The sequence below is a fragment of the Thunnus thynnus genome, chromosome 5 (assembly GCF_963924715.1).
Source record: "Thunnus thynnus chromosome 5, fThuThy2.1, whole genome shotgun sequence".
Taxonomy (NCBI): Eukaryota; Metazoa; Chordata; class Actinopteri; order Scombriformes; family Scombridae; genus Thunnus; species Thunnus thynnus.
In genome coordinates, this window is record NC_089521.1 from 35,083,373 (window position 1) to 35,103,770 (window position 20,398).

A 20,398-nucleotide genomic window follows, 5' to 3' on the forward strand; every position below is an offset into this window, starting at 1 on the left:
AATACCTGTGTAAACACCCCAAAAGAACCCAAAAACACACACAATCAGTGCAGCTGGTTATCAACCTAAACAAACAATGTTTTACTAAAAGATTCCGTCTCTCAGCTTATATTTCACCTCCACCTCATCACATCAGCCTCAGATCTTGTGGTCTATTTTCATTAAAAGTCATTGGGGTGCTTAAAGACAATATTAATCTATGCATATTGATTTTATAAGTTTATAAGCAATAAGGGCTAGTGTGATACAATTTGTATTGGTGTAGTTATAATCTCATGAACCATATTTAATCACAATGTATGTATAGAGGCACGGTAGAAGAATCATAATCATACACTGGAGAAATTTGAGTGTGTTTGTATTACATGTCACTTTGCTTGGGTCTGCATTAAAGTCTTCACCTTTTAAAAAAATACTCTCTGGAGGAGATCAAGAAGTAAGGGTGTAAAATGACTAGAATAACTTATAAAAAAATAAAAGGCCAGAAGACAACTTGGCAATAATGGTGTAAAATGATTCCCAATACTTATATAAAAATTGGATATAATCAGGTAGAATTGAATATGCCAGTACATATCCTCAAACAGCTCAAAACCTGTTTTGAAGAGTTTTGACCGACAACGAGTGACGGAGATAAAAGTAACATAATAATTGGTCAAAAATTAGGGAGGGTGGATGATAAGGTGTGACCTAAGCCAACCCAAGGACATAAAAACAATGCCCCAAAGAAAAAACCTTCAGAGCAATTTGGTTCGTTGTAAAAGTGCTGATTGCTCCCCTTTTTTGCCGGCATTAAAGAACTCTTTGCTGCTTGGACCTCTGACTCCCTTTTTATTTTCAAGAGAGAGTTTTTTTGCTCTGGTACATTTTTCTGCAACAATTTGATACAACAATCTCTTAGGAAAAACATGTGTACGCCTGGTCTAAAGTATGTACGAGGTGTTCACATTCTCACCGTACATTCTGTCTTTATAAATACCAGTTTATGTGCGGGAAATGGCGTGTGCATGGTTTTTGTGTGTATGTATCGTTTATGCATCTGGCCCCTGGTCTTGTTTCAAACCTTTCTCCGTCACTCATCCTGATCATTCAATGACTGTCAACAACTTACTGGAACTCTTCTATGAAGTGTGAAACATGACACCTGCTAACCATCTAACTCATATTTCCAACAACTTCTTCAGCTGTGTCTGTGAAACACATCCAACAATGATCAATCCATTTCTTTTCACATCAACTAAGTTGACATCACCAAGTTTGTCCTTAATCCAACTGGTGGCTTCATGTTTGTTCAACAGAACTCCAAATCTGTCCTTGTTCCCAGTCAGTTTTATTCCAGCCAAGTGGATTTCTCTTTCTTTCTCTCTATCATCACTGTAACTTCAAATTTCTTCTTCTTTCTTCTGTTTTCCTCCTGATTTCTTCCCGCTGCCTCTTTCAAGCTCGTCCACCTCAATCGTCCTTCTGCCATCCTTCTATGGGACTGTCATGACTCAGGGCAGCTAATATAGCAGCTAGCATCTACCTTACTTTTAAACTTCAAATAAGATTTTTGTGCACATTGTGATAACTCCATTTCCACAAAGTAGACATTTTACACATCACACAGTTCTAACTGAACCATTAACAATAAGTAACCACTGCATACACACAACACAGTGCACATGTACACATGTTCACTGACTAAAGGTGCAAATGCAAAGTTTTCTCTGGATTTCAAGAACCAATTATTGATCAAATAAGAATTTCAATTAATCACAACTATTTTATTTATTTTTTGTCCAGCTCTAAAGTTTAGAAGATGGAAACTCCAAACACCTGAACCCAACAGGATGCAGGTTAAAAACTGTCAAATATAAAAGACAAAAAAGTTTCAGTGGTTCAGAGTGAATTATCCAGTGCAGATTTTTCTTGTTATATGAAGGTTTTAAATGTGCAGCTCAACATTGCTCTGACACAGTCAATGGACTAAACCACTCAAGAAGAAAATAGACTTTCCCATTAAGATCCTCAGTGTGGATCAGCATAATATCAGCTTTATGTCTGCAGTTTAGTGTCACCACAACTGTCACATCATATTAATCTCAGCACAGCAGTAAGAAATGGTGTCTGACCTCAGAGTCTCCAGTCTACAGTGTGGACTGAAGACTCTGAGGTCACCTGTATTGATCTCTGTGTCCCTGTGTGTGTGTGTGTGTGTGTGTGTGTTCTGAAGGATCAATATCAATGATCAGACATGTTGAGACTACATGTGGACCACAGTTTATCACATGTTTCAAGACTCCAAGAAACCTGAGCCCTGGGGGTTCGCACCCAAAGTGTGAAGCTCCACCCATTGATCCAGGTTATCAAAACTAGAGATTCCCCTCTTATCTCTCTCTTTTCTCCACGAGCTGCAGCAGGAGCAGCTCCTTGCTCTCTTTCACACCATCTCTGCTCTCTTGTGTGGCCTGCTCACAGCAGACACACACAGTCTTCTTTACGGCAGAAGACGCGAGAGCCTGCCTAAGACTCAGAAACTAAGTTTCCTTGTGCCAGCAGCTAACACACAAGTCTGCTGGCCAGTTTAACAAGTACAGGAGCCGCGAAATGGAGTTAGCTTGCCGCTAACTCTACACCAAGGAGTGACCTGGGCCCTCTGCACGACTGGAGTGCTGTCTGCCCAGCAACGCCTGCATCTTTCAGCTTCAGAGCCAAAGCCTTCTCAGCCTGACTCACCCACGGATTCACCGGCTACAAAGCAGGACACCACAAAGCATCTCTTCCTTCATGGACTGGTAACAACTGGGCATAGCCTAGCAACACAGTGAAGCATAGTACGGCTAAGCAAGAATGTTTAACTCAAACAATGTACTGTACGTGTATTGATTTGGTTAAGGTTATACATTGAACTGTTGTTGTGATGTCCTTGTTGCCTATAGTCAGGTTACTGCATAGCCACACCGCTAGGTAAGCGTATTGTATCATTTCCGGTTGCCGACTGTGTATACTGATAGCGTTGTTGCTGCTCTCATCTCAGTTGATTTTCCTATATATATCACATTACTGTTGATTAATATCTGCTGTATATTGAAACTTTCGCTAGTTTTACACAAGCACTCTCAGCGCTTTTCTCTTAACGACTTTTCTCGCTAATCGCACAAGTTGTTAGTCACTTTAGCTCTGCAGCTAGCACTAGCAGCTAACTCAAACTAAGCAGTTAGCGATGGCTTCTCTCTCTCCCTCTCGTTCTCCTGCTCTCTCTTGCTCGGTGTGCCAAATGTTCAGTTACTCCTCTGCCTCCTTTAGTGATAGTGATAAGTGTAATAAGTGTAGTCTATTTGCAGCACTGGAGGCAAGGCTTAGTGAATTGGAAGCGCGGCTCCGCACCATGGAAAAACAATCAGCTGCTAATATAGTTAGCCAGCCCCTAGTATCCGGTGCGGGCCGACCTAGCGTAGCTCCCACTCCCCCGGTAGCTCCCGAGCAGCCGGGAAGCCAGGGCGGCTGGGTGACTGTCCGAAGGAAGCATAGCCCTAAGCAGAAGCCCACGGTTCACCACCAACCAGTTCATGTTTCTAACAGGTTCTCCCCACTCAGCGACACACCCGCTGAGAAACAAACTCTGATTATTGGCAGCTCCATAGTCAGAAACGTGAAGTTAGCGACACCAGCAGCTATAGTTAAATGTATTCCTGGGGCCAGAGCGGGCGACATTGAGTCAAATTTAAAACTGCTGGCTAAGAATAAGCGTAAATATGGTACGATCGTCATCCATGTCGGCGGCAACGACTCCCGATTACGCCAATCAGAAGTCACCAAAATTAATGTTGAGTCGGTGTGTACATTTGCTAAAACAATGTCGGACTCCGTAATTTTCTCTGGACCGCTGCCTAATCTGACCAGTGATGACATGTATAGCCGCATGTCACAATTCAACCGCTGGTTGTCGAGGTGGTGTCCAGCAAACGATGTGGGCTTCATAGATAATTGGCAGACTTTCTGGGGAAGACCTGGTCTGATTAGGAGAGACGGCATACATCCCACTCTGGATGGAGCTGCTCTCATATCTAGAAATATGGCCAAGTTTATTAGTAGACCAAAACCATGACAACCCAGAGTTGAGACCAGGAGGCAGAGCTGCAGTCCTACACGCTTCTCTGCGCTTCCATTAGAGCAGTTACCCACCGAAAACCACATAGAGACTGTGTCTGTCCCCCGACCACATAAATCAATTAAATCCAAAGTATATAAAAGAAGAGTCATTCATGAAAATCTAGTAAAAATTAAAACCACTGCTGCAATAGTACAACAAAATAAGATAATTAAATGTGGACTCTTGAACATTAGATCTCTTTCATCTAAAGCAGTTTTAGTAAACGATTTAATTTCAGATCATTGTATTGATTTATTTTGTCTCACTGAAACCTGGCTGTGTCATGAAGAATATGTCAGCCTTAATGAATCCACTCCCCCCAGTCATATTAATACTCATATTCCTCGAGACACTGGCCGAGGAGGAGGAGTTGCAGCCATTTTCAACTCAAGCCTAATCATCAACCCTAGACCTAAATTTAATTATAACTCATTCGAAAGCCTTGTTCTTAGTCTCTCCCAGCCAACCTGGAAAACTTTACAGCCAGTTCTTTTTGTTATAGTGTACCGTCCTCCTGGCCCGTACTCTGAATTCCTATCTGAATTCTCAGAGTTTTTGTCGTATTTAGTCCTTAGTACAGATAAAGTAATTATAGTAGGTGATTTTAATATTCATGTGGACGTTGATAGTGACAGTCTCAGCACTGCATTTCTCTCATTATTAGACTCAATTGGCTTCTCTCAGTGTGTAAATAAACCCACTCACCGTCTTAACCACACCCTAGACCTTGTTCTAACTTATGGGATTGAAATTGAACATTTAATAATTTTTCCACAAAATCCTATTTTATCAGATCATTTTTTAATAACTTTTGAATTCCTATTACTGGATTACAAACCATTAGATAAAAATGTCCTCACTAGATGTCTATCTGATAGTGTTGTAGATAAATTTAAGGAAGCAATTCCGTCAATACTGAATTCACTGCCATGTCTCAATACTACAGAGGACTCTTATGTTAACTTTAGTCCCTCCCAAATTGATAATCTTATTGATAATGCTGCAGGCTCACTAAGACAAACACTCGACTCCATCGCCCCCTTAAAAAAGAAGATAATAAAACGTAAGAGGTTAGCTCCATGGTATAACTCCCAAACCCGCAAATTAAAGCGAACATCGCGAAAATTGGAAAGGATTTGGCGTTCCACCAAAGTAGAAGATTCTCGCTTAGTCTGGCAAGATAGTCTTAAAACATATAGGAAGGCCCTCTGTAATGCCAGAGCCGCCTATTACTCAGCATTAATAGAAGAGAATAAAAACTGCCCTAGGTTCCTTTTCAGCACTTTGGCCAGGCTGACAAAGAGTCATAACTCTACTGATCCATGTATTCCTATAGCTCTCAGTAGTAACGACTTTATGAGCTTCTTTAATGATAAAATTCTAACTATTAGAGACACAATTAACCATCTCCTGCCCTCAACAGGCACCGTTCTCTCCCCAAACACAGGAACCTTGGTAACGGCAGTAAATCCTGAAATATATTTGGACTGTTTTTCTCCAGTAGACTTGTCTGAACTAACTTCAATGATTTGTTCAGCTAAACCATCAACCTGTCTCTTAGATCCCATCCCAACTAGGCTGCTTAAGGAAGCCTTACCCTTAGTGAGCACTTCTTTACTAGATATGATCAATCTGTCTTTAGTAACAGGCTATGTACCACAGTCCTTTAAAGTAGCTGTAATTAAACCTCTTCTTAAAAAGCCTACTCTTGATTCAGGTGTTTTAGCCAATTATAGACCTATATCTAACCTTCCATTTCTCTCTAAGATCCTTGAGAAAGCAGTCTCTAATCAGTTATGTGACTTTCTACATAACAATAGTTTATTTGAGGATTTTCAGTCAGGATTTAGAGCGCATCATAGCACAGAAACAGCACTGGTGAAAGTCACAAATGACCTCCTAACTGCATCAGACAAAGGATTTGTTTCTATACTTGTCCTGTTAGATCTTAGTGCTGCATTTGACACAATTGACCATCAAATCCTTTTGCAGAGACTGGAACATTTAATTGGCATTAAAGGAACTGCATTAACCTGGTTTAAGTCCTATTTATCAGACCGATTTCAGTTTGTACATGTGAATGATGAATCCTCCGTGAAGGCAAAAGTTAGACACGGAGTTCCACAAGGTTCTGTACTTGGACCAATTCTATTCACCTTATATATGCTTCCTTTAGGTAATATTATTAGGAAACACTCCATAAATTTTCATTGTTACGCAGACGATACCCAATTATATTTATCAATGAAGCCAGATGAACCCAATCAGTTAAACAAACTCCAAACATGCCTTAACGACATAAAGACCTGGATGACCTGCAATTTTCTACTACTAAATTCAGATAAAACTGAAGTTATTGTGCTTGGCCCTAAACACCTTAGAAACAAATTATCTAATGATAAAGCTGCTCTGGATGGCATTACCCTGGCCTCCAGTACCACCGTAAGGAATCTGGGAGTTATCTTTGATCAGGATATGTCCTTTAACTCCCACATAAATCAAATTTCAAGGACTGCCTTTTTTCACTTACGTAATATCACAAAAATCAGGCACATCCTGTCCCTAAAAGATGCAGAAAAACTAGTTCACGCATTTGTTACTTCTAGGCTGGATTATTGCAATTCCTTATTATCAGGCTGCCCTAACAAGTCTCTAAAGACTCTCCAGCTGGTCCAGAACGCAGCTGCACGTGTATTGACTAAAACTAGAAAAAGAGATCACATTTCTCCCATTTTAGCTTCACTACATTGGCTTCCTGTAAAATCTAGAATAGAATTTAAAATCCTTCTCCTAACTTACAAAGCCCTTAATGGTCAGGCACCATCATATCTTGAAGAGCTCATAATACCGTATTATCCCACTAGAACACTGCGCTCCCAGTATGCAGGCTTACTGGTGGTCCCTACAGTCTTTAAAAGTAGAATGGGAGGGAGAGCCTTCAGCTATCAGGCTCCTCTTCTATGGAACCATCTACCGGATTCAGTCCGGGGCGCAGACACCCTCTCTATGTTTAAGAGTAGGCTTAAAACTTTCCTTTTTGATAAAGCTTATAGTTAGGGCCGACCAGACTCGCCTTGGATCAGCCCTTAGTTATGCTGCTATAGGCCTAGACTACTGGGGGACTTCCCATGATGCACTGAGCTCCTCTCTCCTCCTCCTCCTCTCCATCTGTATGCATTCATGTAACATCAATGCATGTCACTAACTTTTCTTCTTCCCCGGAGTTTTTTGTGCTTTCTCATCTCACAGAAAAACCTGACTCCCGGGCCGAACCTTCGCGGTCCTTCACAGTCCTGATGGCATCCTTCCCTGGCTGTTGCTGCTTGTGCTTGTTGTTGTTTGTTGTTGTCATTGTTTTTCTTCTGTCCCCCCTCCCCCTTTCCCTCTCTCTTTCTCTCTCTCAACCCAACCGGTCAAAGCAGATGGCCGCCCACCAAGAGCCGGGGTCTGCTTGAGGTTTCTACCCGTTAAAGGGGAGTTTTTCCTTACCGCTGTCGCCAAGTGCTTGCTCATGGGGGAACTGTTGGGTCTCTGTAAATTAAAGAGTACGGTCTTGACCTGCTCTATGTGAAAAGTGCCTTGAGATGACTTCTGTTGTGATATGGCGCTATATAAATAAAGATTGATTGATTGATTGATAAAGATTGATTGATAGGTTAATGTTAGCATGCTTAACACATGTTACATCCAGTAACTAGGCCTTGCATGCAACTAACCTCGTTTTAACCTGGCACCTTTAGCATACACCAGTTGGCCTTGAATAGAGAACCACACAGTTAAGAGGTTAAAACCTAGTTTGGCAAACTTTGGTTCAGGCAGCACATGTGGTTCAAGACACCACATGGTCTGGCCTTTTATCCCTGTAGTTCCCTTTATCAGCCAAAGTGTCGGCATGCCATGTGCTCAGTCACCAGGTGACTGCAGCCATCTTGCTATTGTCTTCCCTACACACACACACACACACACACACACACACACACACACACACTCACACATTCACACTTGTATATAGATACACTTAGCTAGATTAGTATTGTGTGTTGCTTTTACCCTTTTGTTAAATAAATGCTTTTGGATATACCTGTTGTCTGTTTTAATGTTGCACAAGAATGAGTTTTGCCAACCTCTGCTCTGTAAAGAACTCCAAATCCTTTAACCTTTACTAGCTATTGATATGGTGATTTTGTTTATAGTTATTCAAGTAATTATTAATCAAAGTCCCAAATTCATAGATTAGTACACTTTGAGACTGAATTGGCTATCTTTTTCCCTGAGTCCAGGGTGGTGCCCCGTTATTATTAATTCTTATTAATAATTTTATTGATTTTAATAATTAACGATTATCTTTGATAATCGTTAATTATTGCTGATAGCCAAACTTGTAGCCACGGCCCAACAAAATGGCGCCCCGCGTGAGGCAGAGTATTGTTGGCAATTATTCATAATTGTGCAATATTAATTTCAGCATAATTTTGGCCAGTACCAAAATTCTGGAATCTAAAACCTTTAGACTATCCAAAAGTCTTTATATTTAACACGACCAGTCTGCCATAGGAGAAGATATCTAGCTGTACTTACAAACAAGTCAAGTGTTGGGAGAATTGATTTTTTTCAAATCAATTTTCGCTAAAGCAATTGGTAACCCAAATCTTGAGTTGTTGATAACTACCACTTTAAGCCCTCGTAGTGTTAAACTAAGAGATTGCTATTGCTGCTAGCCACTCAGGTTGAACCTACTCTGTAGGAAGTGTAAGAATTTTGGTTCAGCATTCGAATAGTACACATTCAATGCCATCCAGTCAAGCTGTCAGAATTAGTTGTTAATTCAAGTGCTCCCCTTGTTAATTAAACCACAGTGTGCCACCGGCGCTGTGACACATAGAGAGTTTGTAGCTGGCTGTTACTGCCATGCATTCCAGCCTGAGTAAGAAATAGAGCCCGTGAGATAGAGCCACAGCGTGCTACCAGCCCTGTGAAACTTAGAAGTTATCCTCTAGCTGTTACTGCCATGCATTCCAGCCTGAGTCAACTTTAAGAAACAATCCTCTAGCTGTTACTGCGCTGCATCTCAGTTAGTGCATGTTGAAATCTGTTGTGCCCACTAGAGCCACTAGACGGTGTCGTAGCTACCCCTCCTCCACAGGAAGCTACTCCCCATAGTGTAAGCCACAAAATTGTTTGGTTAGGCTAGTGTACTGCCCAAACTACACTACTAAGTGTCTGCCACGCAACACCATAGCCAACCACATTGTTTTGTTGTACTAGTCAACTGTTAATCTAATCCTCCGTTCCGGATACAACAATGGAGAACCCCTGTGTAGAACAGTTTATTTCTTCCCTAGCACAGAGCCTAGAACCTGGCTACCCAGAATTCATCAGCAGGTTGAATTTCAGTGAGTGCAGGAAAGAGATAGACTCACTACTCAAGGACAGGAATGATGCACAGACCGCATCCAAAGACCCATTGTTATGCTTGCTTCTGAACTTCCACAGGCAAACCAGCCTTGCCTGTCAGAGCAGAGCAGCCCTAGAAAAGGAGGTAGATTTCCTTAGAGCGCAAAATGCTTGCCTCCTCCATGAGGTTCAGACGGCCAATAAGAAAGCCATGCGCTATTTAGAAGACCTGTACTCAGCAGAGTTAAATCTCTGCTCACACAGGGAGGAATTGTTAAGGCTTAGGTTAGAATGTCCTGCCCCACTACAGTCATTCAGCCAATGTGATTCCAGTTATTCCGATTCACACTCCTCCCATAATGAAAGGTTAACTCCCTCTCCACTCAGAAGATTGGAACAATTCCCAACTGACCCTAAGTTCTTGGGAATGAAGTCAGCTTCTCAACCTCCACTGAGAGACAGAGATAACAGCTACCTGAGTTCCCATCTCTCTGAAACAGACACTGAAGAGACATGTAGTTTATCCTCTAGAAGATATTCTGCCCAGTGTTTTTCTCAGCCACCGATACATGACACATTCATCCGTGCTCATCCTTCCGAAGGGGGGACTAGATCATCCCAGAACTGTTCAGCCTCTCCTCAGCACTATCAGGAAAGTGATAACAGTTGTTCAGCCCCTGCCCTTCAACCAGAGAGAACTGTAGTACGTGATGCACATGTCCATGATAGTGCTAGTTTAGTCTTGTCTTCACCAGAAATGACTTCACAGTGTCCCCGCCTTAAAGTGCTTGAGCTCATAGCTAAGGACATTGATCATTTTGACCCAGACAGCTGTAATCACCACATTGAAGATTACTTTAGAGAACTAGAATACAATCTAGTTGACCTGCCCCATGCAACCCAAAGTGAGAAAGTTAAACTTGTGTGGAAAACCAGCTCTAAAGCTGTACACAAGTTTATACAATCACAACCTTCCAGAGTCAGAAATGACTACCAAGAGCTCCGTCAAGCACTAGTAAAAGAATTCTCTTCTACTGCTGACGAGACCACATCAATGGTTGCAGCCCTCCAAGTTAAACATTCCCGTCGTGAGCATCCCAGGGATTATTACCAACGTTTGAGGCATGCATACTTCCAGGGCAAGAATGCACCAGGCTTAGAAGAAAACCCCACCTTCAAGTCCATATTCTTGCAGAACCTTCATCCATGCGTACGCACTCACGTTGTACTTATGACGCACCAAGGTAACCCCTCACTGCGTGAGATAAGAAAGATGACACAGGTGGCTTGGGAAACTGCTGTCACTTCCAAAGCAGGAGGGAAAACAATTGAGCCTGCCAGCTCAAACACTGAAGCGTCATACAGGTCTGCTGCCTCAAAAGATCACCCTCAGAACAGTCCAAAGGGGGGTGACAAAAGGCAGCATAGGGACACTGAGCGTAAGCGCCATGTCCACCAACTGCGTCGAGATAGGCATTCACACAGTAGAAGCTTTAGAAGGCCATACGCAGAGATTCTGGCCCAGAAGTGTGACCAGACAATGGACAGATCAGATGATGACCACAGCATCTCTGACCACAGTTCAGTACATGGTCACCATCTATCAGACAGTGACAGTGCCTCTGAATGTCTCTCCCTCTGGCTACACGGAGCGTTACAGCCCTGAGCCACAAGTTAGAAACTTAAGGCACAAGAGCTCTAGAGTTTGCTTCTCACAATTCTAGACAGCAACACAGTCCACCCCTGTACTGACAGTAAGACAGATACCAGTGCCTTACTTTTCCTGAAGTTACATAGGTAAACTTGGGTTTGTTAGCAACAGTAGCAACCTCAGTTATTCTAAACTCAGTAATAGCCAGACAGCCTGCTATTAGTTGAGGAAAGCCTAAATTCTGATTCAGCTCAGACACAACTGTCCTACTTTGCAAGTACAATTGGATCAACTCCTTGGTAGTATTTTGTCAATAGGATCACTTTGCAAAATACTAGCTCAGGACACTTGATTAGGTACTTTCAGAAGTAGTCATACACATGTCCTCACCCACCACAAGTTTAGGACATAGTGCCAAACAAACAACGATACAGCCATTAGGACTTTGGGATTTTTGGAAATATGATGACATCCTTCTGCAGCTACACTTGCCTGAAGGACAAAATTGTAAAGTCTGCCAAGATCAGACTGAGTACTACATTGAGCAGTCAGTATTGTCATCAGATCCAATGAGTGAAACAACAAACACTCTTGGACACTCCAGAAACGGCTTTATCATTTTAGGTGCCACTCTCTCTGCATCTCACCTTAACAAAGTTACACCACTAACATTCCTGTTCTCACTAACCCAAAGAGTAATGAGAAACCCAGGTTATGTTATTTAGGACTATGCCTTTGTTGTTGTCTATCATGCTTTTGATTTGTAACTCTGACTGTTCTTGCTTAGCCAAGATAGATAGTGTTAACCACCGCCCAGATGTTACAAACTTGAATGAACTGACAAATGAACTCTTGAACTCAACTGTGGACCATACAGTACATGTATGTTTGTGCTCCCAGGATCACACATCAGGTGCAATCCTAGGACCAAAGGGGGGATGTTGGGACTACATGTGAACCACAGTTTACCACATGTTTCAAGACTCCAAGAAACCTGAGCCCTGGGGGTTCGCACCCAAAGTGTGAAGCTCCACCCATTGATCCAGGTTATCAAAACTAGAGATTCCCCTCTTATCTCTCTCTTTTCTCCACGAGCTGCAGCAGGAGCAGCTCCTTGCTCTCTTTCACACCATCTCTGCTCTCTTGTGTGGCCTGCCCACAGCAGACACACACAGTCTTCTTTACGGCAGAAGACGCGAGAGCCTGCCTAAGACTCAGAAACTAAGTTTCCTTGTGCCAGCAGCTAACACACAAGTCTGCTGGCCAGTTTAACAAGTACAGGAGCCGCGAAATGGAGTTAGCTTGCTGCTAACTCTACACCAAGGAGTGACCTGGGCCCTCTGCACGACTGGAGTGCTCTCTCCCCAGCAACGCCTGCATCTTTCAGCTTCAGAGCCAAAGCCTTCTCAGCCTGACTCACCCACGGATTCACCGGCTACAAAGCAGGACACCACAAAGCATCTCTTCCTTCATGGACTGGTAACAACTGGGCATAGCCTAGCAACACAGTGAAGCATAGTACGGCTAAGCAAGAATGTTTAACTCAAACAATGTACTGTACGTGTATTGATTTGGTTAAGGTTATACATTGAACTGTTGTTGTGATGTCCTTGTTGCCTATAGTCAGGTTACTGCATAGCCACACCGCTAGGTTAATGTTAGCATGCTTAACACATGTTACATCCAGTAACTAGGCCTTGCATGCAACTAACCTCGTTTTAACCTGGCACCTTTAGCATACACCAGTTGGCCTTGAATAGAGAACCACACAGTTAAGAGGTTAAAACCTAGTTTGGCAAACTTTGGTTCAGGCAGCACATGTGGTTCAAGACACCACATGGTCTGGCCTTTTATCCCTGTAGTTCCCTTTATCAGCCAAAGTGTCGGCATGCCATGTGCTCAGTCACCAGGTGACTGCAGCCATCTTGCTATTGTCTTCCCTACACACACACACACACACACACACACACACACACACACACTCACACATTCATACTTGTATATAGATACACTTAGCTAGATTAGTATTGTGTGTTGCTTTTACCCTTTTGTTAAATAAATGCTTTTGGATATACCTGTTGTCTGTTTTAATGTTGCACAAGAATGAGTTTTGCCAACCTCTGCTCTGTAAAGAACTCCAAATCCTTTAACCTTTACTAGCTATTGATATGGTGATTTTGTTTATAGTTATTCAAGTAATTATTAATCAAAGTCCCAAATTCATAGATTAGTACACTTTGAGACTGAATTGGCTATCTTTTTCCCTGAGTCCAGGGTGGTGCCCCGTTATTATTAATTCTTATTAATAATTTTATTGATTTTAATAATTAACAATTATCTTTGATAATCATTAATTATTGCTGATAGCCAAACTTGTAGCCACGGCCCAACAGACATTATTCATTAAAACACATTAAAGAACATAATAAAGAAATATTTCTCCCTCATCAAGTAAATTTGATCCATTTAAAACAGATATTAGTTGAGAGGATCTTCTGTATACAGATGTGACTCTTTACCAAAAATTATAAACATTACATGACTTTAACAACTAACAGTGGACATTTTCTACAGTTTCTTTAAGAATCAGTCATCTTTTATAACTACAGACTAATCTTTGTACAGTAAAAAATTAAAATATGGGAAAAAAACAACTTCATGGATGTAAGTTATGTATGTACATAAATTAGGTTCAGTTGTTAAACATTAAGATCAACAATAGAAACAGACAGTCAGTGAACTGACCTCAGAGTCTCCAGTCTACACTTTGGACTCTCCAGTCCAGCAGACAGATGCTTCACTGCTGAGACAGACAGATTGTTCCGGCTCAGGTTCAGCTCTCTGAGGTGGGAGGGGTTGGACTTCAGAGCTGAAGCCACAACTTCACAGTGAGTCTCTGAGAGTCCACATCCATCAAGTCTGAATTGCAGATAACATACATATAATATTCACTTTAATAATAAATATAGATTCTAGGCATTTTTATCACTAAACAAACTAAGATGTGACGAATAGTTCAGTTATCTCTGTTGGCAGAGCTGGTCGGCCATTAATCACAAGGTTGGTGGTTTGAAACTTGAGCTCCTTCTGTCCACATGTCCAAGTGTCTTTGAGCAACACTCTCAATCCAAAATTGTACGTGTATGTAAAAAAATGTGAGTCACTTTGGACAAAAGCATCTGAAAATGAAAGTAATGTAAACGTGTCATGTTGTGATTTAGCCTTCAAATCAAAGTTGAGTTATTCAGTAACTCTCCTCACTCTCTCTGCTGCTGTACTGCAGACTTTTTAATGGGATTCTCTGTTTTGGTTTCATCTTGCAGACAAAGGCAAAGAAAATGGAGTTGCATTTATGCTTCTATAAAGTCCACAGTGATTGCTTCTTATTTGTCTTAAATGTCTCCTTGCTTTGCTCACTTGAGTCGTATCCTTGTGTCTTAGTCCCTCCCACCTAAGATACAAGGGAGAGATGCAGGAAAAGATGTGAGGGAAGAAGAATCAAGGAAACATGTTTTTGGACGTCCTTTCCTTTCAGGCGTCATCTGAAGTGACGTCAGCTGTCAGTCTACAGGTGTTAACAGCTCTTCAGTGTCTTTTGATGTGCTGGAGTTTAAATGTGATGTACTGTCTAAAAAATGAATAATGGCGTACAGTTACCACTGCCAGCACAGTGATGTAGTGATGTCCTCCAACATGACAAAAGACAATGTGAAATATCTCTGCATGTTTCTCCTGAAATAAACTGTTTGACAAACATCTGCATGTTATATTGTGAACAGATCCATCAAACAGTTTGTAACTGCTCAGACACTGAATACACATTTCTACTGGCAGAAACTTTTTCTAAAATATATTTGTTATTTGCATCTGCATTCATTGATATTCTGTTTGTAAATTCATTATTTAATAATTCATGTTATGATGAGAATGTCTCATAATTTGTAGGAATAATTTAAACTTGTAGTTTATATGTTTTAAGGAAAGAGGAAATATGTAAACATTTCTGACATCAATGTTTACTTTCTACCTTGTCACAGTCTGGCTCTATGTATCTTCCTCTCAGCTCTGAGTGAGTCTGGCTCTACTAAGTTCACGTCTCACTCACACCAACTTTCTTCCTCACTGCTTTATGTAACTATCTAGTCATGTACAGTGCTGGTTATGGAGCGGCTTGTTTAGTGTTGGCTTAGTTACTCTTCATCTAGACATCACTCTCTTAGGTTGTATTTATCCATCATCATTTATGTGTTACACTTCTGTTATCCAGTCCTTTTGCTCATGTAATTTTACTCATTCATATGATGAGTTGCCAGTTTTTATGAGCATCTTATTTCACCACAGTAGTGATGTCTGTATATAGTTTGTGTTCAACATTAGATGCACTATGCCACTCCCATCTGCCCTGCTATCACTGCAATCACCTCATTCCCCTCACCTGAGCTTCCCGCCCATCTCCCTACACACAAACTATCAGGAGACAGTTTCACCTTTCTCACTGCTGTTATATAGGAGCATGTGTTTAGTTTAAGGAATTGTTATGAGGAAAATGTAATCTGAGACACTACTGCATTTTATTTTATAGGAACATCATCTGTCTCATTGTGTTTTTTGGGTTTTTAGTTTTCTGTTTGCTCTGTGTTTCCTTCCTGTGTTCATGTACTCCTCCCCAGCCTGCTTTTCCCTCCTCACTTTCCCTCCACACCTGCCCTGCATCAGCCTCGTTAGTCCTGCCCTGCTCCCTGTGTCTTCACCAGCCAATCAGCTTCTTTCCTGTTCTCCTGCTGCACCTGCACCTCATCCCCTCTTCAGTTTAATTTTATTTAAGTCCTGGGGGATGTTCCATCAAGCTGGCTAACGGGATAGCCTGGTTTATTTCAATAAGCCTCGATAATTTAAGTGAGAGTCTGTTCCATCACTGCGGCTTATATGAGTCCCTTTTATTGTCATTAGGTTTGAGGAGATGACGTTTGTCACTGAGAGAAAATGACTTTCTGTCTCTGTCAGTGTTCACGCAGCAGCAGCCGCTTATCATGGGAGTAAAGTACAAAAATACATTTACGTGGTTTAAAATGTTTTTCCACATGTTGTCATGTATGAAGAGACCCAAAATGATCACTGTAGGTGGACTACTTGATTTCTATAGGTGACTTATTGAAACAGCATAAATGTTGTATATGAATGATTCTGTCTCAGAGCTTTTTGATCCATATAAACAGCTGATCACTGTAACTGTGATCACTATAAGCAGTTAATACTGTATACATTTAAACACAGCAGAAGGTCATGGTTTGGACTTTATTTAATTTTCTTTTTGTCTTCACAGCTTGAACAAAATGAGTGAATGAATAAATAAATAACTTCAAAATAACGCTGGCACACTTTTATTTCTTAAATTATAAATGCTGAGCTTTTAAATAAAAGGGTTGTGAGTGTGAAAAGACTCTTGATGGAACCGTCTTTTGAGAGTCTGTTTCCGTCCGTCAGACATTCTTTGACACGCAGCTGAATTAAGTTTGACCGTTAACCTGCCACGGAGCAGCTAGTTCTGCTGACTAAGTTACCATGGTTACTGAGCTGGGACTCATATAAGCCGCGGCGATGGAACGAACTCTCACTTAAATTATCGAGGCTTATTGAAATAAACCAGGCTATCCCGTTAGCCAGCTTGATGGAACATCCCTCTGGATAAAGATTTATTCTTCAAGTTCCTGTTGCCTGCAGTCTCCTGTGTTTGGGTCCACCTGCTCTGCTCTTCACAACATACCTGACGCACAGGGATTTTCAGCCTCATAGAAACTGATGTTTAATTAAAATGTGTTTTCTGCTGACAGACAGCAGACTCACCTTCCCTCCCTGACTATATCATCCATGACACAGGCTAAATTAGTAGAAGGAATATAAAAATAATACACTTTCTAGTGAATGATGAAAGTTGTTTTATGCTTCCTTTATTAATCAGGCCTACAGTCAAAATTTTAATCCAAAATGTTAAATAGACTGAGAATCAGAAAACAAAACATCTAAACTTGGGAGTGATATTACACCTGAGTTGGTTCTGTTATTTGTCTCGATATAAAACTGAGATGTTAGTGATGTAATATCAGATCAGTCTGATCAGTTGCTGCGTCTAATCACTACAGATTTCCAATAAAGGGTTGTGTCAGTTTGATAAAAGATGAAGGATGGTCTTGTGTACTGTTTACTCCCTCCTTCAGGCAGCCTCCTCTCTCCTCCAAACAGAAATAAGCAAATTCAAACATCCTTCATGATGAGACCAATTTCCAGATCAATTTCCGGGTCACCCGAGGAGAGAGGAGACATGAAATAAGATCATGAGAAGCACCCATCGTATCAGAGTGTCTCCACAAAGTTCAAATGAAATTGTCTTGCTCATAAAACCTGAGCAGCTTCAAACTGAGTCTCTTCAATTATCACCGTGCACTCACAGCAATTAAGTGTTATCAGCAGGAAGAGCTTTGCAGACTTTTTATGCCCTGGGTTTCGCCTCTCAGGCTTCATACAAGCTGGTAGCTGCAGCAGATCACTGATATTACATGTATGTGTCTGTATATAAAATAAACAGACACATTATAGAAAGATACAGCAGGTACTGTCCACTGGAAAATACTGTTGTCTGTTGTGATGAAATAATGACTCTTTAAACATTTTCAACTAAAACTTCAAACCTGAAGATATTTTGCTGGATTTGTATTAAACCCAAAGGAAGAAAACTAGAAGGTGAACAATAAACTGTAAAATCATTATAAATAAACAGAATAACTGTTTACTAATGTGAGGTATAAACACACCAACAATAATAAGTTTTTCTTGCTCTCATAGCATTTGTAACATCTGAAGAACATTTGAAGTGAAGCATTATAAGTCAGAGTCGTCGTGTTCACATCCACAAACCCTCAGTGGGATAGGTGCTGGATACAAAATCTATTCAACTGGGATACAAGGAGAACTCACACACTGGAATCACAGCTCCATTTAAATTTACTGGTAACATTTCAACTGATTACAGGTCTTCCTCAGACAAATACCCACAGGAGGGAAATGAAGGATATTTATATCAAAATGACCAGTGACATAATCAATGTGTCAAGATATCCTCATCACTATGAAAATAAAAACATTAATGTGAAAAGAAATATGTTTTCCTTGTGATGAGGATATCTTGACACATGTGAATGTGCTTGCAGGTACTCCTTGTAATGAAGCACTACTCATGTATAACTTTGGCAACAAGCAGGTGTAACACATGTTTAACACTTTGATGGTGTGCATGTGTGAATCTTTACTGTAATACTGATGGCAGCTTTATAATGTTGATAATCACATCTGGACTTACCGAGCCTTTCTGCAGTTCCTCACAGCTGGGATCAGTCTCAGTTTTCCTTCCTTTGATGTGTTGTACTTCTTCAGGTTCAACTCATCCAGAACCTCCTCTGACATCTGCAGCATGTAGGCCAGAGCTGAGCAGTGGATCTCAGACAGTGCCTTCTCTGATCTGTTCTCTGACTTCAGGAACTCTTGGATCTCCTGATGTACTGAGCGGTCGTTCATCTCCATCAGACAGTGGAAGATGTTGATGCTTCTGTCAGGAGAGATTCTTTGTGTCTTCATCTCCGTCAGGTTGTTGATGGCTCTCTGGGTGATTTCTGGACTGTTCTCTGTCTGACCCAGCAGGCCTCCTAAGAGACTCTGGTTGGACTCCAGAGAGAGGCCATGAAGGAAGCGAACAAACAGGTCCAGGTGGCCATTTTTATTTCTGAGAGATTTCACCATGGCTCTCATCAGGAAGTTATCCAGAGATGAGTAACTGTAGTCTTTTCCCAGGAAGTCCTCCAGTACCTTTGTGTTCCTGTTGGTGTAACAGTGGTACATGTAGACTGCAGCCAGAAACTCCTGAACGCTCAGATGAACAAAGCAGTAGACTGTTTTCTGGAAGATCACACTCTCTCTTTTGAAGATCTCTGTACAAACTCCTGATAACACCGAGGCCTCTGTGACATCAAGACCACACTTCTTCAGGTCTTCTTGGTAGAACATGATGTTTCCTTTCTCCAGATGTTCAAACGCCAGCCTCCCCAGCTTCAGAAGAAGTTCCCTGTCAGCCTCCGTCAGCTCCTGTGGACTCGTCTCATGTCCTTCATCATACTTATGCTTCTTCCTCTTTGTCTGAACCAGCAGGAAGTGTGAGTACATGTCAGTCAGGGTCTTGGGCAGCTCTCCTCTCTGGTCTGTAGTCAACATGTGCTCCAGAACTGTAGCAGTGATCCAGCAGAAGACTGGGATGAGACACATGATGTGGAGGCTCCTGGATGTCTTGATGTGTGAGATGATTCTGCTGGACAGCTCTTCATCACTGAATCTCCTCCTGAAGTACTCCTCCTTCTGGGCGTCAGTGAAGCCTCGTACTTCTGTTACCCTGTCAACACATATAGGAGGGATCTGATTGGCTGCTGCAGGTCGGGAAGTTATCCAGACGAGAGCCGAGGGAAGCAGCTTCCCCTCGATGAGGTTTGTCAACAGCACGTTGACTGATGACTTCTGTGTGACATCAGACACGACCTTCCTGTTCTTGAAATCCAGTGAAAGTCTGCTTTCATCCAGGCCGTCAAAGATGAACAAAACTTTCCAGTCAGCGAGCTTCTCTGCTGTGACCTTCTGTAATGTTGGATGGAAATCATGGATCAGCATGAGGAGACTGTACTGCTCATCTTTGATCAAGTTCAGCTCCCTGAACGAAAGCAGAATCACCAGACTGACATCTTGGTTTTCCGAGCCCTCTGCCCAGTCCAGAGTGAACTTCTGCACTGAGAAGGTTTTTCCAACGCCAGCGACGCCGTTGGTCAGAACGACTCTGATGTCTTTCTGTTGTTCAGGTAAGACTTTAAAGATGTCGTGACACCTGATTGGAGTGTCATGGAGGGTCTCCATCTTGGAAGCTGCTTCAAGCTGCCTCACCTCATGTTGGGTATTAACGTCTTCACTCTGTCCCTCTGTGATGTAGAGCTCAGTGTAGATCCTGTTGAGGAGGGTTTCACTTCCTGCTTCATCACTTCCTTCAGTCACACATTCACATCTCCTCCTCAGACTGATCTTATGTTCATCTAAAACCTCCTGCAGACCACTTTCTGCTGAAAGAGAAGAATAAAATGTACAATTAAAAAGAAATATGTCTGACTGTGTTAATTTTCAGTAGGATAGAG

At 41.6% G+C, this 20,398-nt stretch overlaps 1 protein-coding gene across 27 annotated transcripts in view; it reads right to left on the reverse strand.

Annotated features, from left to right (window-relative positions):
- LOC137183723 (protein NLRC3-like) overlaps nt 1–20,398 on the reverse strand; it is a 171,664-nt gene that overhangs the window by 49,048 nt on the left and 102,218 nt on the right. For 11 of the 27 annotated variants that reach the window (XM_067590985.1, XM_067590984.1, XM_067590988.1 and 8 more), the window contains one exon: nt 13,926–14,099. The exons of 5 other annotated variants lie outside the window; for them this stretch is intronic. In XM_067590985.1, coding sequence (XP_067447086.1) covers nt 13,926–14,099 — 174 coding nt within the window. Of the gene's footprint in view, nt 1–13,925; nt 14,100–18,534; nt 20,327–20,398 lie in introns of all 27 variants that reach the window. 11 more of the 27 variants (XM_067590998.1, XM_067590999.1, XM_067590994.1 and 8 more) reach the window with 5 other exon arrangements.